The 22865-nt window shown below is 40.1% G+C and overlaps 3 protein-coding genes across 4 annotated transcripts in view; 2 read left to right on the plus strand and 1 right to left on the minus strand.

The window, feature by feature from the left end:
• The window catches only part of TMC3 (transmembrane channel like 3), a 21685-nt gene extending 7527 nt beyond the window's left edge, over window positions 1-14158 (plus strand). Inside the window, exons 6-22 of the mRNA XM_033516887.1 lie at window positions 24-122; window positions 214-356; window positions 1819-1966; window positions 3238-3281; window positions 3439-3586; window positions 4337-4446; window positions 4600-4678; window positions 5173-5406; window positions 6946-7074; window positions 7734-7801; window positions 8039-8167; window positions 9002-9112; window positions 9505-9630; window positions 10991-11069; window positions 11247-11289; window positions 11899-12196; window positions 12914-14158. Coding sequence (XP_033372778.1) covers window positions 24-122; window positions 214-356; window positions 1819-1966; window positions 3238-3281; window positions 3439-3586; window positions 4337-4446; window positions 4600-4678; window positions 5173-5406; window positions 6946-7074; window positions 7734-7801; window positions 8039-8167; window positions 9002-9112; window positions 9505-9630; window positions 10991-11069; window positions 11247-11289; window positions 11899-12196; window positions 12914-13751 — 2826 coding nt within the window. The 3' untranslated portion in view covers window positions 13752-14158. The remainder of the gene's footprint in view (window positions 1-23; window positions 123-213; window positions 357-1818; window positions 1967-3237; window positions 3282-3438; window positions 3587-4336; window positions 4447-4599; window positions 4679-5172; window positions 5407-6945; window positions 7075-7733; window positions 7802-8038; window positions 8168-9001; window positions 9113-9504; window positions 9631-10990; window positions 11070-11246; window positions 11290-11898; window positions 12197-12913) is intronic.
• Window positions 14159-14793: 635 nt separating this feature from the next.
• On the plus strand, window positions 14794-19965 carry STARD5 (StAR related lipid transfer domain containing 5). Its single transcript, XM_033516886.1, has 6 exons — window positions 14794-14898; window positions 15081-15130; window positions 15231-15363; window positions 16726-16843; window positions 17898-17991; window positions 18499-19965. The coding sequence occupies exons 1-6, from the start codon at window positions 14809-14811 to the stop codon at window positions 18644-18646; spliced, it is 633 nt and encodes a 210-aa protein (XP_033372777.1). The 5' UTR covers window positions 14794-14808; the 3' UTR covers window positions 18647-19965.
• Window positions 19966-21808: 1843 nt separating this feature from the next.
• IL16 (interleukin 16) overlaps window positions 21809-22865 on the minus strand; it is a 38818-nt gene continuing 37761 nt past the window's right edge. For both annotated transcript variants that reach the window (XM_015639064.3, XM_015639062.3), the window contains exons 21-22: window positions 22506-22631; window positions 21809-22261 (exon numbers count right to left, since the gene is read on the minus strand). In XM_015639064.3, the coding sequence (XP_015494550.1) occupies window positions 22068-22261; window positions 22506-22631 (320 nt within the window). In that variant the 3' untranslated portion in view covers window positions 21809-22067. The remainder of the gene's footprint in view (window positions 22262-22505; window positions 22632-22865) is intronic.

Genomic DNA, 22865 nt, shown 5'->3' on the forward strand with positions numbered 1-22865 from the left:
ACCTCCTCCTCTCTCTCCCGCAGCTCCTGGCCGGAGCCCCGTTCGGCAGCACGCTCAGCAAGACCATTCCCAAGGAGCACATTGCATCTGCTCAGGACCTGGACACCATCTGGTCACTAGGGGCAAGACTCAAACCACTCCTTATTATTTGCTGTTGCTGTTCTGTTGCAATTGTTGGTTACTGCTCTCACTGACGGGCTCTGGTCTTTGCAGGGCTACCTCCAGTACTCTGTTCTGTTTTATGGCTATTATGGTCGTGACAGGAAGATTGGGAAGGCTGGATACCGGCTGCCTCTTGCCTACTTCCTTGTTGGAATGGCTGTGTTTGCTTACAGCTTCATCATTCTCCTAAAAAAGTAAGATGGCCCATTTACTGCTGTTCATAAACTTGTGTGTTCAGGCAATCAGCAGTGGTATTCACTCCACTTCCTCTGTATTTTTTCTGTGTTGCTCTATTAACATGCTCACCTCTGCTAGTATCATGGAGGCAGACTGAGCTCAGCTCTAGACTGCCTTTTATCTTGTTTTAATGTTCACTTTCTGTTCCATTTCCCAGCCTATAAAAAGAGGGCAGCACAGATCATCTGCATACTTTGTGCAGTTTAATAACATGGAAGTCCTTTCCCCTCTTTTCTGTTACAAATAATGCTATCACAGAAATTTATATTGGAAGGAGTAATGCTTTCAGCATTATTAATATTCCCCTCTATTGAAATACAAATATAAACTTCCATCCTAGATGTAATATCATTCGCATTTCTTTAGTGGGTATGTGGCATCACCTTGGAATGTAAGCTGAATTTCTTTGCTGTGGAAGGGCCAGGAGTAGGAGTTATTTAGCAGAGAGAGCAAGACTGCCTGTGCTGACCATAAATCCAGGGATGAGCAATGCTTGGAGAAGGGGCAAGGTCACTCTATCCTCTCCTGATTTGCTTTCTCTTTCCTTCTGGATATCTATTTATCTGGCACAGTGAAGTCCAGGGACATTTCCAGTGCTGTCTTTAATAGCTCTCAGTTTTGATGTTAAACCTTCCCTTTTCATTTATTTTTAATCTACCTGCTGGTTTGTGCTAAGGGTCACTGGTGTATATTCAACACTGATCTACATATCTGCAATTTCTAGATATGATCAGCTCCTCTCCTTCTGACTTAGCTCAGTGATTCTCTGCTTAGCTGAATACAGCTCCCCTTTAACACTGTCCTTTCAGATGCCCTTTCTTTCATAATCTATTAATCTCCATTTAATTTCCTGTGTTTTGCAATATTCTGCCATCTTGCTCACCTGACATGAGTAGGAGGGGTTTTCTTTCTTTTTTTCAAGGTCTGTAAAATGGCACTGGGTTTCTATTTGACAGTAACATATATTTTGAGGGTAAAAACAGTACAGCAAACAAACAGATCTTGTGCACAATTGCTAGTTATGCCAGACTAGATTTAATTCCTGTAGCAGTGATCATAGTGATGGTATATTCCAGCAGGAACTTACCTAGAGGTTGTAAAACTGAAATAGGTGTAAGCCCACAGTTCTAGTGAGATTTATGTCCTTTATTTGTCAGTTATAAAGACTGTAAATATTGAAATGCCCTTCCACAGTGAGTCATTTCTCTCTAGATGTAAAGTCAAGTTCATGAGCTGCACCTCACCCTGTTTTATGTTCCTCAGAAAGCTGCCAGCAGTGATACTAATTTCAGTGATACTAGTTACCTTTGATAGCTCTAAATGTATAAACATCTGAAAACCATGAACCAAACCAATGACTTCCTTCATTACCATCTTCACACACCAGAAGCAGTTAAATACCTGTTAATTTTTTTACAGAATGGCAAAGAACTCAAGAATGAGTTTAGCAAGTGCCTCTGATGAAAATTACACTTTCTGCTGGAGACTGTTCTGTGCTTGGGACTATTTGATAGGAAACCCTGAGGCTGCAGAGAGCAAAGCTGCTGCCATAGTCAACAGCATCAGGGTGAGCAACTGACCTTCGAATTATTTCAAGTTGATTTACTTGTTAATCTGTAAGCCATGTAAGTGTTTCCTCTCATCCCCTTGCACTTCCTATTGCTTTTTGTATTTATTTACAGATCTATTTGCCTAGGGGAGGGCTAGGATCACATCTGTGTGGTATTACAGGCACATCATATTTGCTGACATCCTGGCAAGGCCACTGTGTCCTTCCTTGGGAGAGTTTTATTTAATGCTCCTGTATGTGTGACAAGAAGTTAGATAACTAGAAACAAATCTGCTAGGGATGAAATTTCATTGAGTGTTGGAATCAAATTTGTGTTAACAATTGATCTGGCAGGAAAATAACCAAATTTATAGAATGTATAATTGTTTTTATGCAAAGGAAGTGTTTTATGCCTCAAGGAATCCATGTACAACAGCTCATATTTTACAAGATGCTTTTTTACATGATAGTAAGTTTTATATCTCTCTTTGGTTTAAAACTTTCTGCACACAATTTATTGTTCTTTCTTCTTTATTTTATCAGCTATTAATTAGGCTCCCCAGGGAAAAGGTCATGGCATCAAGCCTGTTGGAGTCCAAGGAGCATCTGGATGATGCTTTTAGTCAAATGGTTTAGTTTTAAGTATTCCTCTGAGAACCAGGAAGTTGGACCCAATGGCCTTTTTGGGTCCTTTCCAACTTGAGATATTCTGTAATTCTATGGTTTATTTAATCTCTCCATAACAAATGGAGGCACATCTTACAGGTCTCTCAATATTAGAAAGTTGTTAAAAATACAGATGTTTTGCATCTAGAATTTGAGTATATGTGGTTTTATTAAAAGTAATTTATTTCCCAAACTTGGTGTATTCCCACTATCACTGAACAAAAATTTCTTCAAATTGTGCCAAGGGTAAATGAATAACCTATGATATTTAGTTATTTCAGAGACTGAGGATAACTTTTGACAGTACTGTATTATATTAGTGACACACAAATTTTAAAGGCACACCGTCCAAAAAGTCTGGAAGTGTAACCCTCTTGTATCTCCTTGAACATGCATGGCTGAAAGTGTCTGAGTATCTGATTACTGTATATTTGTTTCCAGAAATCTCCATCACTCTTTAATATCACATATCAGTGCTACAAATCAATGAGGACAGTGGTGTTTATCTACTTGCACCTCCAGGATGTGATGGTTTTTTATTAGTATACTTTAATTTCTGTGAAAGATATGTGCATTATTTTTGCTGAACATTATTAAAATGGTAATGCTGTGTTTCTTTCAAGGAAGCTATATTGGAAGAGCAGGAAAAGAAGAAAAGCAAAAACTTGTATGTATATAAGATAAGAGATACTTTTCAAAGCACTGTTTCAATGCAGATATCAGTGCTAATCTGCTTGTCCTGTACTTCTAAACCCTGTTAGAAGTGACCCCTGGTGTCATACAAGTCATCTGCTGTATTGGTTGTATCTTCCTATTTCTCCTAGGGCAGTGACCATAAGCTTAAGAATTATTGCAAACATCCTCGTGCTTCTCTCCCTTGCGGGAAGTATTTACATCATCTACTTTGTCGTGGATCGATCCCAAAGGTTAGAGCGCACCAAAAAGGAACTGACTCTTTGGGAAAAAAATGAGGTACACTGTCTTTATGCCACCTCTCTGTTAGAAGCAGGGTTGCTGTCTGGGAGCTTTCTGCAGCAATATTGTGCTCAGAGGTGTGAATAGCAAGAGATGAGCCGGGAGGATTGAGTGGGCAGACCTGGATCTGCCTTGGCACACTTGCTCCCTCAGCTCTGCAGCCAGGTGTTAGCACAGCTGAACTGGGCAGAGGGAGTGCAAGTGCTCATTTCACAGACACTGCAGTTCTAGCAGGTCCCTATTTTGTGAGCACCAAGCTTAATCTCTCCTGTCACTCATAAACCTACTTTTACACCCAGAACTGAGCTGAGCAAACACTGGGCTGATGGACTAGAACAGAATTGACTTGGATAACAGGGACTGATTCAGTATCAGGGGATACTGAATGTTCTGTGACTATTTCCAGAGAAATGAGTGAGAGTAGGAAGTGAATAGGCATGAAGAAGCCATTCACCCATTCAGTGGAAGATGTTAGCGTCATATACATGTTAACTTTTAATTTGAATTAATGAAATGGAACTTTGAAGCTACAATATCTGGAGTAACGACTCCTGAGAAGTATTCCAGATCCATAATTTTTGATCACAACTACTGTTATTAACAATATCAATAATAACTTTTTAAAGCATCATCTCCAAGAAAAGCAATCACCAAAGCAGGTGCCTCAGCAGTATTTCAATCATCCCTCAAGATTTCACAGAAGACCTTCATCAATCACTACAAAAAAGCCACGTTTCTGTTCCATAGGTCAGCGTTGTTGTGTCACTGATCACAATGATTGCACCCTCTGCTTTTGAACTTGTTGCAGCTCTGGAGATGTATCATCCAAGGACCACTCTTCGCTTCCAGCTTGCCAGGTATGGGCATTATTCAGTGTAAAAAATATGTGTAGAGAAAAGGAGGAAAGGAGAGGTGTGTTCTGGTTGATGTTTTAGTACAGCCAAACAAGAGAACGTATGAGATGTCAGTGGTTACCAATGCTGGTAACCCATGTTTTATTCTCTTTTCAGGGTTCTTGTCCTATACCTGGGAAACCTCTACAGTTTAATCATTGCTCTCCTGGATAAAGTAGACAGTATGAGTGTCACTGTAAGTTCAACTTGTTTTCTGATGTGTAAAGTTAGTAGACTTCACAGATAGAATTCTTTATATTGTGAAGTATATGAAGTCAGATGAAAATCTGTTTAAAATTTATTAAAATATTATGGTTTGATAAGACTGTAAAGTTTAGATAGTAATGTGTATTCACAACTACTTGCTGAGTCTTTTAAATTAGTCTTTAAGGATAACTGGATCCATGTAATTGCTGATGTAATGGGACAGATTTCTGGGCATTGCTGAACTATTAAAAAAACCAACCTCATCACTGTAGGTCAAATATTTCCACCTACCTAAATTAGCTTTAAGTCCTGCCCTTTGGTGCTCCATCTGACTCTGTCCATTGGCAGCTGTTTAACAGTTGCCTAGCTGCTGCTTGGAAATACATGAAGAAATGTCTGTGTGTGTGTGTGTGCTGTAGAAGGTGCAGACATCTGCACCTAGGTACAGTTAAAAAGTAGCTTTTGGGACATTTATTATTTCAGGACTCTGATGTGAACAACAATGCAAGTAATTCTACCACCTCCTTAGCAACCAACGCTCTTTCTAAGGATGACAATTTAACCATTCCCAAAGTACAAATTAAGAGAAATGGCTTTGTCACATCAGAAGAGCATCGCACCCAAGGCCTGACAGTCTCAGAATCAGTGGTTAACCAAACAATTTCCTTTAACACCCAGAACCCACAGGATCAGTGCTGGGAGACATATGTCGGTCAAGTATGTAATTGTTTTATTGTCATCAACTTACTCCACTTAATCCACATTTGACAAAAAATTAAAATGTTGTGCTGTGTTTAATTTTAGAACTTTTCTTTGTATAAATTGCAGAATTTAGCTAAGGATGATGTAGGAAGAGTAAAAACTATGCAAAGTGCTATGGCCACAGATGGGAGCTTTGGGTTTTTTGCAGTATCTACAGTATGTTTAGTGCTGTTCAGATGCTCTTTTGACAGGCTTTAGTCTCTGTCTTCAGCTCTGTACAGATCTGTGATATGGATCCTATTTTAACAGGGTACATCCTTCTAACCCTTACAGAGAAACAATATCATAGCAACATGAGCAGTAACATGCACTCTGTGCAGATTCAGGTTGCTGCCTCAAGAGATGCAGACCTGAAACAAGCACGAGATTGTGCTCTTGGTCAGCTGTACAATATCAGAAGTCTCTATTCATTCTGCCTCAATAAATCTCTAGGCAATCAAGTGCTCTTCAGTTTTTCAGAGGGAGAGAGAACAACAACAAAAGGTTTCAAAATCCCATCAGTTTGTAGGAATGGGGACAGCTGGATGGCAGTGCCATGTTTCCATATTTGGGGTGCAGAAAATCTGCAGATTTAATATGACGCCTTTTGCTTCCCTACATGCAAAGGGAACATTACTTGTGACTTCCAGGGGGACTAATACATTCAGAGAGAAATTTTAACCACAAAAATTCAGATGTCACTGATCCATTTGAGTCTGTGGTCTCTGGCAGTATCACACTCACGTCTAGGCCACTGGATTAAGAACCATGTTAGTGGGCTTCTGATTTTCTGAGCTTCTTCTTCCAGAAACAAGACTAAAGGTCTTGTTTCAGAGGAAAAGACCGCTTTGAGCTTTATTAGCCTGACTTGTATTCTTGCATATCCCTTTTGCACAATCTCATAGAAAATAGAGGGTTTGAATATTTGATTTTTTTCTCCAGACTGGCCTAGAGATGTATAGTACTGAATTCTTCCTATTTTAATTGTATCTTTTTAAAGCTCAATTAAATATAGGATAACCACATTATTTTGTAAGCACTAAACAACTATTTTTTATGGTTTAATGACCCTATGACATTGGGTTGTGGGTTTATCTGAGTAATAAGGTTTTCTCATTATGAAACACTTTGTAAATATGTATTACAAGAGTCAGCTTAGTAAAAGCATGAGTTCAATAGAAAAAAAGCAACCCATTTAGCTAGATACATTTTTAGAACATTAAAAAGAAACTCATTAAAAAGAAAGTTTGATACCATCATGATCAGAATTTTACTGCTGCAAGCTATAAAAGGCACTCTGGAAGCTTGATTACATTTATTCTCTTTAACAGAACAAAGACAAGTAAGGAAAAAGTCAAACAGGAAAATTTCAAAAGGAAATTATTTATATATTCAATTCATATTTTGTCAGGATACCAATCTTGAGCCAAAAATACAAGTACAAATGCAAAAGAGCCATATGCAGTCCATTTTCTTTCAGAATGACTCAGTATGTGTGAACAATCTGTATTTCAGGAGATGCTCAAGCTTTCAATTATCGACATGATTTTCACAGTCGCAAGCATCCTGCTAATTGATTTTTTCCGTGGACTGTGTGTACGATATTTGAGTGATTGCTGGTGCTGGGATCTAGAAAGCAAGTTTGTAAGTACAGTCCTTATTTTATCAAGCTAAGATGTTGAAGATGGGTAAGCTTCTTCCCTCAGTAATAAATGTCCTTAAAGTCTTTCCACAGATGAAAAATTTCTTGGTAGCCCACATCTATAAAGGCACACTGAGCTTAAGTTGGAGGGTACAGGATAAATGTTGTGATTAATGTTTTTCTCAAGCCTACTCACATGGCTCTGGTGCAAAAAATTTTTGGTTTACAAAATAACATCATAGAGCAGTTCCTAAAGTTTAAGGTGACACAGAATGTATGTAGTTGCTCCCCATATCCTCTCTTCTGCATCTGTAACACCTTTACCTAATGCAGACAGTGGTACAAGAAAGAGTAACCAACAGATCACAGCCCTTTAAGGAAATTACAGTGGGTAATGCTTAGCAAGAAGCTGTTGGCATGAAAGGCTGTGGACTGTTCTTTGTCCTTAAAGATGTGAAGTAAACTAGAGAGGAATAAATTAATTTAATCTGTGTCTGCAGAGTAGGTTTTGCTGTGTTCCCACAGCCTGCCAGCAGTTGGTATTTGATCTGGATCTTTCAGGCTGTGTACTGTCTGCAAACTGATTCAGTCAAATGAGTCTAATAAATGGTCTGAAAACAAGATTAAGACAAAAGTATTAATCTTACACTGTTTCTTGTAGCCAGAATATGGAGAATTCAAAATTGCAGAGAATGTATTGCATTTGGTTTACAACCAAGGAATGATCTGGTATGTAGTCCCAATGAGTTTTTTCTTGTCTTGTGTTGACTGATTGCTAGTCAGTCTGATGATTTAAATGAAACCTCTATTTAAGTAGGATATTGACAGTGTAATCTTTTATATTAAGAGATCATTTGTTAATAGTGAGCTGTTAATCTGCTTACCTGGTGTGGGGTTTAGTCTATTCTACTGCTATCAAAATTACTTCTGGCAACACTGAGCACTGACATGATATGCTTTTTCCAGGATGGGAGCTTTCTTTTCACCTTGCTTACCAGCATTCAATGTACTCAAGTTGATTGGACTCATGTACCTGAGGAGCTGGGCTGTGCTGACATGCAATGTACCACATCAGCAGGTTTTCAGAGCATCTCGGTGAGCCAAAATGAGAACAAAAGATAAGGAAAAAATCAAAAGCAGACAATGGAAATATCTTTCATCAATATGAAGAAAATTACAGGAGATTTTAGCTCTTAAAGTTGACAATCAAATTTCACACTAACACTGATAGCAAAGGTCTAAGGAAAAACAACATAGTTACTGAGTAACTGGAGGGTTTGTGAAGCAGGATAGTAGTTGAAGATGTGCAAGAACTAGGAAATATTTCAGGGACTATTCCTAGATAGTTATTATGGCCTAACATAAATGCTTTATTTCCATACAAATCTGACAGAGCACAATAACCTGTATGTGTTAACTGTTGCAAGTCCTATTTCTTGATGTTTCTCTCTTTAAAAGCTATGCAATATCTGCTTTTGTTTGTTGCACTGCACAACAGACTTCCTCATTTTGCTTCTATCATGATGAATATCTTAATTGTTTACTCAAAATGGAAATAATTTTGGGCATCTTTAATTCTTAGTAATCAGTTATTTCTAATGATTTTTCTTAAGATGAGTTAACTTCTGCTGCTGTTCTTTTTCTCCTCCAACACAACTGGGCAGTAAGGGCAGCTTTTGTGAAAGAGTGCAGTAACCAGTTCTCTGGCTGCCACAGTGGTATCTGGAAAGCAGTACAAATAAAATTTTGATCATTAAGAGTCTGTTTAAACCATCTCTGTTCAGACTTTCTAATTATAGCAGAATGATTTTAATCTTTCAGACATGTTGATCTTGAACTGGATAGGTAGATTCAGACTTGCACCTTTTATGTTGTCTCTGCTTTCCTCTCTGATTAGTATAATCTGAAACATGTTACACCTTCTTGCAGATCCAATAATTTCTACTTGGCCATGTTGCTGTTTATGTTGTTCTTGTGCATGTTACCAACAATTTTTGCTATTGCCCGATACAAGCCATCCTTAAGCTGCGGCCCCTTCAGGTAAGGTATAATGGACCAATGAAAATTACAAAGATTTTATTTCCCCCTCCTGCAATAAACTTATTGTGTTTAATAATATACAAATTACAGATGTAAATTCAAAACAAGTTGATAGGACAATGCTTTTCTGCTACCAGTATTTTACATTTTAAGGTTTAATAAGGTGAATAGGTTAAAGTTCTGAGTTGATTTGCTTTATATACATAATTTAGTTAGTTTATATTTATATAAGGTAATATGTCACTGAGCAATCTCCCAAACATCACTGTCTTGCATCTTCCTTCAAGCACCCTCCAAGCTTGTTTATTATTCAGTGCAACACTGCTTAACAAATATACTCAGCATTCCTTACAACTTAATTTTACCTTTTTTCCCTCCCACAACTTCTATAGTGGTCAAGAAAAAATATATGATATTGTTTCTGAAACGATTCAAAATGATTTTCCCACATGGTTCAATACAGTGATTACTTACATCAGCAGTCCTGTGGTTGTCCTCCCTGCACTACTACTGTTATTGTAAGTACTTTGGTTTTTGTAGGCAGGCTAAATTGATTGTATTAATACTGGCCTTATCTCTGGAGAGTCAAATGTGGATACTGAGGAACAAACACCACATTGTTGTAGTTTCATTAAGCATAACTGAAAAAAAAATTCCAACACCTCACTGAATGTGTGGTATATGGACCAGACTGGAATTAAAGTATGTTAAAAAGACTGTCAAAAGGAATTTCTCATTCTGGGATATTTTGTTAGAGCAAGTTCACTGTACTGTGTCAAGGCTTGCAGTGCTGATGGTTCCAGGAAGTTTAAGAACCTTTTTCCCTCTTAAGAGTTCCTCAGAAATAAATTTTCCATTTCTTCATGGTCATTAGTTCAGTTTATGACAGTGAACAGGGTTCAGGCTGTCGTTTAAAGAAGCTACTCAGTCATCCTGATTTATGACAAGTTAAATCAATTACGATGCTCTGCTATTAAGTGTTAATGTAATATAACTGGCTCCAGACCCTCCAGTAGAAGTCTTTTCTCACTTGGGTTATAAATAATTGTTCACATTTGGGAAATAGTATTGATTTTGAGCTGTTTGAAATTCACTTTGCTTCTCTGAAAAGTTCTATTTTGTTTTGCTTGTACCTTTGTACCTCTTTTTTCCTATGTAAACTGCAAGCAAAGGCAGAGTTTGTCCCACTGGTGGCTTTGCAAATCAGAAAGACCAAAGCAACATTTCCTATTTGCAAACTTTTCTTCTGAGGTTCCAGCCATGTAATATTTACAAATTTAACTATTCATAGTGACTGCTTCAAACTGACGGCTAAGCACATATGTAATTGTTTGTGGTATGAAATCTAGCTATAAGAGTTTGTCTGAAAGCCAGTGCAACCCATTATGTCAGGCCCTAATCTGCCAGGATCTGATCTCATCTGTGCCAGGGTAAACAAGGTGTTATTTCAGCCAGCCAACAAAATTGCATTGGTATGGTTGTGCAAACTCCACGGTAACTCTGGTGTCTCTGTTCTGTAACCTTGGACTGGGAAAAAAAGACAAAACAATATCTGACAAAATGATTTGTCTAGAATTAATGAAAACAAAACAAACAAAACAAATAAAACCAACTAGAAATGCATCCCAGGTTACAAACACAATGAAAAGACCTGAAAAAAAACACAGGTGAAATTAGAGCTGCTGTTAAGTCTGTTTTCAGTGTCATTTCTTTCTTTCATCCATGGTTGCTTGAAAGAGGGCTGTAATCCATTATTACAGTATAAGGGAAATGCTACAGAGCAGCAGCTGAACTTGTACATCATTGTGACCTATAAACCCTCAAAAAGAAACCATCAAGAATGTCTGAAGTGACTCATATCACCCCTTTCACTTCTAGCATGCTAATCTACTACCTACAAAGTATTGCAAGATCATTAAAATTCACCAACAATCAACTAAGAATGAAGATACAAACAGTGAGTATGGTGAAAAACACTTTTACATGTAATTTGGTGGGGTCTTCAGTAGGGTATGAGCCTAATTGAATCTCAAAAGTCACTTCTACTGTTCTGCAACAGAAAACAAATCCTGTCTTTTTCATCACTCTAATCCATAATAATTTACAAATTCTCATTCTTCTGAATGTATTTTAGGAAAGAACTGAAGATAAGAAAAAGGTGGTTCAGATGGCAGTAGGTAAGTTGGTGATGAATTTAGAAACTGAATTTAGAATGCCACTAAAGCATGTACACATAAACCCATTTTGATTTCTCATACACATAGTGAAATACAACTACATCTTAAAAAGTGTATTTCCCATAGTATCCTTCTTTTAGATGGTTTCTGAGCTCAGTTTGACTTAATCTTGGCAACACTGAAAGACATTGTGTGTAGTTTAAACTTGAAATCACCCAGAATCTTTGAACTGGATATTCTCCTGCTTTTATCACCACAGAGAAGAACCTGGGATGCATCTCTAATGATTCAAATAATCTCAGACTTTGCATGCAAATCAGAGGCTGGTAGGCAAAAGAAAAATTGTCTTGTTGCTCCTTTTGGAATCCTACAGTGCAACATTCAGTTTGTTCTGTGTCCCCAGTACTCCATCTGCTATGTACTGTAGTATGAAGATCTACCCCTTTATCACCAAGTCTCCCCTGTGATACCAGTTTCTCTTTTCTGAATACAGAGGGTTCTGCTGGACTTGGATCCCTGACTGAAGGGGGAATTCCAGCCACTGAATTTATACAGCAGTTTCTAAATGCGCAGACCTGGAAAGCTCCTATAACAATTTCTGTTTTCTAGCCAGAATCCAAAATCTGGATGCTAATGACAAAAGACCAGAGCAAGAAACCGATATTATCAGCCAGGAGTCTTCTGTTCGGTCCTCAACACCCCGAAAGAATGGCAGTGTCTTGAACTTTGAATCTCCTGTGAGCAAAGGCACCAGAATACAAACCATTTCCCAGTCTGTGCCCCAAGCTGTGCCATCAGCTGATGTTGTGAGACCTGCCAACACAACTCCCACAACTTCGACCTCTTTAACACCAGCTCCCTCTGTGTCAAGTGTACAGAAACCAAGAAATGATCATATCACAAACAGGTAAGACTGCTTTGGTTTTGAAATCATATTTATTCCAGCAGCTCCATGCCATACCTGTTTATTTACAAAACATCTGTGCATTCAGACTGTCTGGAGCTGTAAGACAGCAGAGGAATTTTTTTAAAGCAGATTCATTTACAGGTACTATTGATAGTACTGGTGACACCACATCCTTAAGTCTCCCTTAGCAGAGATGGGATTATAAACCTTTTGAAATTATGTAGCTGATGGAGTTTACACACAGCTCAAGCAAAGGTAAATAGTAGACTTGCCCTCAGGCACATAATTAAAATAGTTTGTGCAGGATACCATCTCCATGAACAAAACAAATACAGAGTGAAGAAACTCTCTGTAGAATGTCTGTGCAGCTTTAGTTGTAAGACAACCAGTCTGGTATATCAGTAGAAGGATGCTTTAAACTACTGGGGTTTTTTTCCAAGTGAATAAAGAAAAATTCTCAGAACACTAAGAAAACAGAAAGGGAATATAACTTGAGAGGACCATTGTGTTACCTTTTCTTAGACAAGAATAAATGCATCTCCTAATTTGTAGTTCTCAAAATAGTTCTAAAAATTTGGAACAGTGGAAATATAATAATCTCCACTTTTTCAACCTAGTCTTTGACTTCCAGAACAGTGAATTCTCTTATATGTTTCAATTCCATTAACTGATAAGTGTGTATATCAATATTTCTTCTCTTTTTCTTCCTTCCTAAAGATACCCAAGTGTTGTTCATAGGAGTGCAAGTGAGCTGTGCAAAACAAAGCCCTATACACCAGTAACTTTCAAAAAGCACACTGAAGATGTTCATTCTGACCCTCTCTTCAGAAAAGCCACTCGGCAGGTAAATTCAGATGCCCATGGGGCAGGGGCTCCTGTATTTTTGGGATGTAGACCATATGCTACCAGGTATTTTCTGGTTAATGAAAACGAGTCCCGCAAAAAATCGCTCCGTTCTTCCTCCCGACTCCAAAGGCATTTCAGAAAGGAGGAATCAGGAGACATTATTGAGTTGTACCCACGCCACATCAGAAGATATGTGGTTCGAACACCACATCAAATGTATTCCCCTCATCCCAGTGAAGATGAGGATGAAGAAGAACTTGAGAGAGAATTCATGAACAGATCCCATCGTCCTCGCTCACTGTCTGACCTTCGCCCAGCACCACGTTTTTACATTGGGGATCGTGCTGATGGTCACATTCTAATGAGCAAAGATCTAGCCCGAGTACATTACAAATCCTGGGATGATGGTTTTGAGCTGGACCTGGACAGGCCTCCGTATGCTTACAAGAAAGTACACCTGAATTATCTGGAGCCACGTGTGAAACCAAAATCAAAGCAAAAGCTGGAGCAATCTCTAACAGAGTCTGATTCCATTTCCATTGCATCGAGCAGTGATCCGCAGACAAGCAGCAATGACCAGTACATCCAGGTCATTCATACCAAGGACAAGTATCCAAAAGCTGGGGCAAAACTCAACAAAAAAAAATCTAAAAACAGTGTTGATCTAAGTATGTCTGAGCCTAGTGAACTGGTGTGCTCAAATGTCTGAGGAAGTGCCTCAACCTTGCTGTGTTTTGAGACAGTGTATGCGTGTTGTACTTTACTTTCTGTTTGACGTCTGTCAGAGTAACTGTGACGTACTTTCTGTAAGAATCACGTATGCAGCCACTCATGGTAGGAAAAGGCTTCTGTTTTACTCTTTATTGTACCTTGCTTTAATATCACAACTGATATGTCGCATATTTTAGAGAAGAAGCTTATTCCAATTTATTCCTTACTGTTACGCTGTCAGAACCCAAAATCTCTGCCTATGGGAAAATCAAAAACCATGTACTTGGGGCACTTCAATTAAACCACTACAAAAACCCATAGATAAGGCTCTTTTTATCTGACACAGACAGAGCTGAAGATGCTTCCTGAATAAATTCAGCAGGGAATCAGCTTCCTGCAAACGGAGTTGCTTAGAGTTGATCTTGGTGTGCTTTGTTTGAATATGCTGTGTCCCAAACAAATCAGGAAGAAAGGCTAACTAGAGAGACTAGTGAGTTTCTTTAGAGTGTATCACATGGGCAGGGGAGTTATTTGACAACGTGAGTCAGACTTCTAGATTAAATCCTAGATCCTCTACTAATTTTCTGGTAAGCCTCAGACCATCCTGGTAAACTTCTCAGCGGTAAACTTTCGATCCGTGGCCTTTAAAAGACTCGCTTCATTACTTGTAATTTCTAAATTCTACCCCGTTTTTCACACACCACTGCAATTTTGCACTTCCTTTAGATACTGAAGATTGGTTGGTTGGTTTTTCGCTTGTTTCCGTGCCACTGGGACTGGGATCACACCAGTGACGAGCGCGGGGCGGCCCCATCTCTGAGGAAGCGCTGCTCCGCCTCCGATCCCACACGCGTTACCACATCCCCGCGTTACCACATCCCCGTGGTGCCATCCCCGCTGCCCGGGCTCTGCCCGCCGCCATCCCCGCACTCCCTGTCCCGCCGGGCCGGGCCGGGCCGGCGTCACCCTCAGGTGAGGGGCGGTGCCGCCATCGGCCCAGGGGCGGCGCGGCGCGGGCGCTCAAAGCGGGGCCGCAGCGGCTCCGCCCGCCCGCCATGGACTGCGTGGGGCGCGCTGAGGCGGCGGCCGAGAAACTGCGGCTCTACCGGCGGGAGCCCGAGGGCTGGTGGGGCTGCCGCAGCACGGTGGGTCAGGGGGCTGCCGCAGCACGGTGGGTCAGGGGGCTGCCGCAGCACGGTGGGTCAGGGGGCTGCCGCAGCACGGTGGGTCAGGGGGCTGCCGCAGCACGGTGGGTCAGGGGGCTGCGGCGGGGAGGGGCGGGAGCCTGCCCGGCTCAGCCGGCGGCTGAACGCTTCCCGTCCCGCAGGGTGAGGTCGCGGTGTCCTGGAGACCCTCGGCGGAGTTCGCTGGCAATCTGTGAGTACGGCTCGTTCCCGGGGCGCGGGGTCCTGCCCGCGGTGCTGCCGGGGCCGGGCAGGGTAGAGCAGCGCCGTTCGCTTTCCTTTCGTCCCCGCAGGTACAAGGGAGAGGGCATCCTGCCCGCCAGCCCGCAGAATGTCTGGGAGTACATAAAGCCGGTGGCCGGCGGGCTCAGGACCAAGTGGGACCAAAACGTGAAGGACTTCGAGGTCATCGAAGCCATCAGTGATGTGAGTTCCTTAAAAACTGTTCCGGCGAGAGTTATGCAGCGTCGGGCCTTATGAGACAGCCAATGTTATGTGCAGGGAGGTAGCAAGTCTTAAGTTGTGCTGTGTTTCTGGCTGGATCAGCTGAACGATGCTGGAAAATATTACCTTTTTGCCTTTGTTTTTTGTTTTTTTCTTTATCCTTTTCCATAAATTTTATACATTTTATTAGCATATATATGTATATAGAAAATAGCTCATCTTTCTGAAAGGGAAGGAAAATAATTTGTGGCTGAATACTGTGTTCTTAAAATCTGCAAATGTGTAACATATATATATACGTATAACATTAAATATATAACGTTAAAGATTCCTGCACAACGTTGTTTTTAATGCTGCAAATCAAGCTAAGCACGACTGTTTTTAGCAAGCTCGCTGTGAGGGAGGGAAGAGGAGGTTTAGAGAGTACATAGACTTAGCTAAGCAGTGAAGCATTCACGTCATCAGCCATCAATTCAGGCCCCATCCATCTTTCACCACGGCAGCAGTGACACTCTGCCCTGCAAATCACACCCTGCCTCAGCAACCAGTGGTTTGCATCTTTCATTAAAATGGAGATGCTGCGCTTTTGCAGCAGACAGATGAGCAGGGCTGTGTTTGAGCAGCAGCTTCTACTGTCACACTTGTACAGTCTAATTCCTTTTTTTTTAAAGTGTGTTGAAAAATTAAAAGGGCATTGCGTTTAGATCCCCAGTCTGAAGTGGTTGTATGTGCTGGGAGACAGCCGGGTGCAAGCACAGCTAGTCCCAGAAATGTTTTTGGAAGTTCCAGGAAGTTTATTTTTCTTGGAGGAATCCTGTAGGCATTTAGTATTCATTATAGACAACTTCAGGAATGCTGCAGCCTGCCACTTGAAATTCACAGACTTGCCAGCACCTACCAGTGTGGTAGAAACTTGTTTTGGGAGCCAATCAGGGAAGCAGATGGTAGCATTAATGTTTGTGTAGTGTAGCAGGCCGGGTTATCAGGTTGTATCCTGTGTAAACTTCACAAAGAAGTTTTCTTTGCTATTGTCCTGGGGAGGACGAGGGTTTTAACTGTCCTGGGAGCACAGATGTGCCAGATTTGCAGTTCAGCATCCCTTGTGGTATCTGTCTGCTCTGAATGTCGAAGCAACAATTTGTCACTCTGTTTTTCTCCTGTCCTTGATTGATTTTGGTAGTGCCTTTTGACTGTGCTGATTTACATCCTGTTCAACAAAGGATGTAGAACAACTCCTTGATGGAGTTTAGAAAGTGTAACTAAAAGAGTGCCAGAAAGTACAGGGATTTTTCTGCTGTACTTTTGAGAACATTAACTGACATAACTCTGTTCTATGATTTCCAGACTGTGTCTGTATGCAGAACCACAACCCCTTCAGCCTGCATGAGGATTATTTCACCAAGGGAATTTGTGGATGTAGTAGTAATGAAGGAATATGAAGATGGGACAATGCTGTCTGCTGGTAAGGCACTTGTATTCTGAACAGCTTCATGCTACATTTGGAGATAACCAACGGCTACTGGAAACAACTATAAAATAAAAGCTACCAGAAATAAACATATAATTAAAACTAAGTAACAAGCTGCTCAGTAGTTGACCTCATCTTGATCAGAAGAGAAAATAGTAATCTCTCTATATTGTCGTTCCTAGAGTATGTAAATCATCTTAACACTCAGATAATGATAAGACTGGCCTATGGTTTTCTCCCTTGCTATGCTTTTGAGAATGAATAAGTATTTAATTTACGTTGTTAAATTCTGGGGTATTTTGAGTGTGTTTCTTTGTTTTATGAGTTCACAGAACTTTCTGAAAGGAGTCCCATTTAGACTAAATACTCTTTGAGCATTTTCTGCACAGGTTTCAGTGAAGCTATTGAATAAATGTACCAGTCCTGTTTGTGAAAATAGTTGGTTTCATGAAAACAAATAGTGCTGATTTTCAAGGGGCTGCCACTGTACAGAAGGACGTTAATTTGTTTTTTCACTTTCATTCTGTTTAACTGTTACAAGTCTGAACTTTTATTGCTCCACTGTTCATGTGTCACATTTTCCCATCCTGTTCAGAAAAGCCTTGTCAGGAGTTTATATTCTTGCTTGAGTGCAGCTTTTCAGCAGGGAAGTGATGTATCTGTGTGAGGTGGATTTGTTGGATGTAACCAACAATTAAAATTGTTGACCTCTAATGAAAATTAAATGACCTCTCAAGAAAAGCAGTGCCCTCACGCAACATGGGCTCAATGAAACTGTGTCAAAGTGTGGATGCTTCCTCCTTCAGAGCTCAGTAACAATTGCTTATAAATTCAGTACTTCTTTGATTTCCCCATTCTAAGGCCAGAGTAGTTCCTTTAATGGTCTTTTCTGACCACTTGTCAGCCCCACATTGAACAGGTTGTACTGCAGTTCTTTTTCAATACATTTTGTATAGTGAGTTTGCTTCCCATCTGGAGCTTTGCATACCAAGAAATCTTTCCTGTCTTCTGGAAGAATGACACCTTCCTTCAATGCTTTTTCTTTCAGCCACCAACGTGGAACACCCTCTGTGTCCTCCTCAATCAAATTTTGTGAGAGGTTTTAATTATCCCTGTGGCTGTTTCTGCATACCTGTTCCAGGGTAAGAAACAATCTGCTTAAATATTTTAAATTCTGAAGCTCCTCTTCTCCATTGTGTGGTGTGTTTATGTGTGTGTGGCCACATGTGACCTGTAAGCTCTTGGCAATGGCAATGTCTTCCCAGTAACTGTTATAACTGAGTGCCCTTTCTGTTCTCATTTTTGTGCAATGAATTAGTTTCTCTCCATTTCCTAGAGGGAAGTTTTTAATGTTACAGGAACTGTTATCGTGACCTCTTGAGCAGAGATTCAGCAAAATGTACAAGCATGGTCTTAAGTTTTGGTGAATGAGTATCTGGTTGATTTGCCATAATTTATGGATGGAGTCATGTAGCTAATTAGGGCATACGTAAACTTTAATTTTGTAGTGACATTCACTGAAATTTGTTTGTTTGTTTAAAAAAAGAAAAGCTTTTGGAAGTATCTATTCTAATACAAGTAAGAGTCACTGGAAAGTTCTTAATGCTCTTAAACCATGGGCTATAAAATCACTTTTATTGTCTTTGCAGGGAGCCAGACAGGACTGAGCTCCTCACTTTCTTTCAGACGGATCTTGGTGGCTATCTTCCTCAGACAGTGGTGGATTCCTTTTTTCCATCTAGTATATCTGGATTTTACAGCAACCTGACCAAAGCTCTTAAGGCATTAAAAGCATGACAGGACGAGTTGCTGACATCACCAGCTGAGGGTAGGAAACAACCTGTCAGCTTGTGGGTAAAAAATACAAAGTTGGCCTCAGGACTCTTCTGTCAGCTAAGATGCTTAAGAAAGGAGATATGAAACAATGAACTGAGTACAATACATTTTAAAACATCATTTTCTACCTGACTCCATGCAGAACAATGCAGTCTTATGTAATATTAAATTCTTCACTTCAATGATTAGAAAAATACCACACCAGAGGCTGGAAAAATCCTGGAGGCAGCAGTGGTGACTGTCTGCAGGGAGAGGATGGACATGCTGGATCTATTCTTTGTCAGTGTCTGTGAGGAGAAGCATTGCTCAAATCTACTTAGCACCACAGCCAGGTGCAGGTCAGCTCTGTTTGGTCTCTGAAGCTCCCTGTAGATTTCTGTGGAAAAATGCTTCTCTCCCAGAAGATGTATCCCTCCTGCTGCTAGCACTCCTAGAGCTGCTAAGATGCCTCAGTGGGTCCAGCCAGCAAATTGTGAACGCCAGAAAAAACGGGATTATGTAGAAGATTTCAGTTTGTTCCAGCAGACATCAATATTGATGGTAAATATGCCTTAATGCTTTTTTGTAAGTCAAGGTCCAGCAGTGCTAATCAATGCACAAGTATGTGGGCTGGCAAATAGACATTCTCCCTTTCCCCTCTCTGCTACCAAAACCAGTGGTTTCATAGTGTCACGACACAAACTGAACCGACATAGAGGCAATAAATAAAGAGGATTAAGCACTTTACTTACCAGTTTTTAAAAGGCACATGAAATGACCATTTTGAACCGTATTTGAATGTTTTTTGGTTTCCTGTGGTGAGAGGTTTTAACGGGTAAATAATCTTTTCATTAGCTTTGCCTTGACAGGCCATAAGGATGTTTTTTTCTAAGACTGGTTTGCCTCCCAACATTACATTGGGAAATCAGCACCTGGTTTTGTGTGCCAAGGTGTGTCCATTTGAAGAGATATCTATGGTGCTGGTTGCTGCAGGAATGTTACCATTACTATGGATTACATATGATTACAAAATTAAAAATAGTTTTTGAGTGAGGAAGTTAAATTAAGGTTGTGATTTTACTGTGGTGACTCTATTATTTAACAAGGTTAATATGCTCTGCTTTCTGTCCCTGTATTTTTTCCTTTGGTATAGGGCATGGACTTGCACAATAAATTTCCCACTGTAAACCTCATCCTATGGACCAGTTTTTCCAGGGAACAGTTTTTAGTCCAGTCTCCTTTGTATACAAAGATGTAAAAACTTGTGTGAGTGTGGTGAAATAAATATTTTGTGTGCTATATCTTACTGTTTTTCCTGAATCATCCTTTGAAATGGTTGCTCGTACACCTGTTCTGCCATCAGGGAAGACAAAGAGCTGCTTAGAGCTCCAACATTTCTCTGAATTTAAAGCAAAGAGAGGGAAAAAGCCTTCCCTGATGATGTCCACTGCCTAGGAAAGAGGTGTTTTGGTGAGAGCACTCACCCTCAAGGTTTTTTGCCCTTGCTTGTTCTTTATTTCCAGTTGCTGCTGTCCATACTTAGGAAGAATAACAAATTCACTGAGAAGAGATGTGGGCCTTGATACTACGGAGGCTTATACATATTTTTGTAAATGTACTGAGGTTGTTAGGCATGCATTCTCATATCTTGGCAAGTCTTGACAGGATTATCATTAATTTAATTAGCAGAAAGTTCAAGAAGCACAGCTGAGGTTGCCACTCATTATTTCTGCAAATAATGCAAATTATTTTTGCAGATAATGTGGCTTCTTATTAGCTATTCATAATTTTTTTAATGCTTTGAGCAATAAAGGTGGTAAGACACTTCACTGGTATAACTTAAGATCACCTTTTCTGAGTGCTCAACACCTTCTAGCCAGGAATTAAGAGCCTTTCACATTCAGCCTTCTGCCCTGCCATATTTGAGTTGGAAATGTTTTGGCAAAGTTTTTTTATGTAGGTACCAGTTCAAAAAAGTATAGGAAGATTTTCTCACATATTTCTCTTATTGATACCCAACTAATAAAATTTTTGTTTTGAGATAGAGGTTATTTTTTGGGAAAGAGAGCTCAGCTGAGGAAGTGTTTGGAAGTGTGGGGACAGATGGCTTGTCAAGAATGTTCTTTCAAGGATTAATTTACAGTTTTCTTGCAAGAAAAGGCCACAGCAAGTTCAATGCCTGGATTTTTATTAATACCTTCTCCTGCCTATTATCCTTGCTTTTCTCTTAATTGCTGATTTTGAGGCATTGTGTTGGGTGTATGGAAAACAGCTCCTGAGCTCCTTCATTTCTTCCTGGTGAAATTAGGTAACTGAAGGAGGGGACAGAAAATTCCCATCTCTGGGAAGGTGAAGAGCCAAGGACAATAACCAGGCCAGCCATCTGGCTCTCAGCTAGGGAGTCACTGCTTCCATCCTGCCCTTGCATCTCTTTCTTTAATGAAGCAGGTCAGAGAAGACCAAGTGGGTGTATGAGATCATTTTTCCACAGGTGCTTGTGCTGCTGGTAGAATTCCATACAGTGCATATAGGAGGCCGTGTTTGAAGCATAGATTTGTCTCCAAGTTACTTAGCCTTTCCAGAATAAACAGTTCAGAAGTACTTGGATGCACAATTACTCCTGCTGGTACTTTGCCTTGCAAAATTAACACAGACGTTTGAAACAAAAAGTGTTGTTTGAAGGTAAGATTTTTGTTCTGATCAGCCTTGTTATTCTCCTGCTGTAGTCCTCTTGACACCTCTGGCCAGAGGAGGGTTAGGAAAACTTCCACTACATTACCCTCAGCTTCCTGCCTTCCCCTTGCAGTACCATGAGAACTCCTTCCCACCCTGTGTTTGCCTGCTGCAGGTGAGAGAGCTCTGTCATCTGCCAGTACAAAGTCACTTTTACAGGTTTTGGCTGTCCTGAATGCTCTGTTTTTAATAGGAAAGCTAGAATTTTCTAGGGAATGTTTTGACACAAAACTGCAACCCCTTTCTCTGCCCTACCCATTCTCTAAAGGCAGTGTTTAGTTGTAGGCTGGTAGACACGTTTCTTGTTGCTGGGAAGATAAGGGAGAGAACAGGACTTGGAGAGTAGCACTGAAAATTTAGCACAGGATCTGCTTCTGATACTTGTTAAGTTAATAACTTTAAATAGGAGAGTACTACAGCTGTCATGTATTTTATTACAACCAGTATATTATTAACAAAGTCATTATTTTATAATTACATGCTTTGTAACATCTGTTTCAGAAAGCTGAAATAATCATTTTAGTTAATCCCAGACAGTTTTCTCTGTAACTGGCAATAAGTTCCAGTGTACTCCTCATGGGTACTTTCTGAGTATACTGCCGTACCAGCCAAGTGTCTGTAAGTAATAAAATCCTTTGTTTGAATATTGGCAGTAGTCTAATCCCTCCTCTTACAAAGTTTCAGATGACTTGCTGGTTACAGAGCTGCGATTCTTCCTCTTGATGATGGCTGTGATGGGCCCATCAGGTAATGCCTTGATTACATTCCATGCCTCGAAACGAGTGAGTCCTTGCATGGCACTTGTGTGCACTTGTAGGAGCTCATCACCAGGCTGAACAGGGCTGCTCTGTTCCAGTGCAGTCCCTGGGGACAGAAAAAGAATTTCTTTTAATTCTTTCCATGGAGGAAACTTTAATGGATCTTTCACTTACTAGTGAATGGATCATCAGCATGTTATAAACCACCTGATCCCAGCAGGCAACAAATTACTGGCACCGAACAAAATAATGCTGCATTTGAAAAAGTAACATTTCCATAGTTATAAATCAGCATTCAGTTATGAACCCCACAAGTCTGCCTGAGTTGAGAACATGTTAAGTGTGTTTACCTTTAAATATTCTGTTGATCATGATGGGTTTATCTCCCTGAATAGAGCCTTTGCCTCCTTCTAGACTGAATCCTAAACCAGCAGCTGTTTTTTCTAGAGTTACAGTGCAGATTGTATCTCCAGTGGCTGCAAACAAATGGAAAGTTACCACATGGACAGCACACAGTCTAAAAAGCTCAAACATCTGTTACAAAATATTAACTTTTGGATTGTTTGCAAAGGTCTTATAAACTGTCAAATGAAAGAGAAAACGGAAGCTTTTAATTTCTCATTTTCTCATATAAGGCCCTCTGGGAAGCTGGGGAAAATTATGTTTGAATTAATGGGAGGATGGAAATGTAAGACATTTATTGGAATTAT

This window comes from Parus major, chromosome 10 (assembly GCF_001522545.3).
Source record: "Parus major isolate Abel chromosome 10, Parus_major1.1, whole genome shotgun sequence".
NCBI lineage: Eukaryota > Metazoa > Chordata > Aves > Passeriformes > Paridae > Parus > Parus major.

Coding starts and splice junctions, on each gene's coding strand:
- STARD5 (XM_033516886.1), top strand. CDS start 14,809: ATGGACTGCGTGGGGCGCGCTGAGGCGGCGGCCGAGAAACTGCGGCTC. Junction 15,131..15,230: donor GCGGAGTTCGCTGGCAATCT/GTGAGTACGGCT, acceptor TCGTCCCCGCAG/GTACAAGGGAGAGGGCATCC. Junction 15,364..16,725: donor TCATCGAAGCCATCAGTGAT/GTGAGTTCCTTA, acceptor TATGATTTCCAG/ACTGTGTCTGTATGCAGAAC.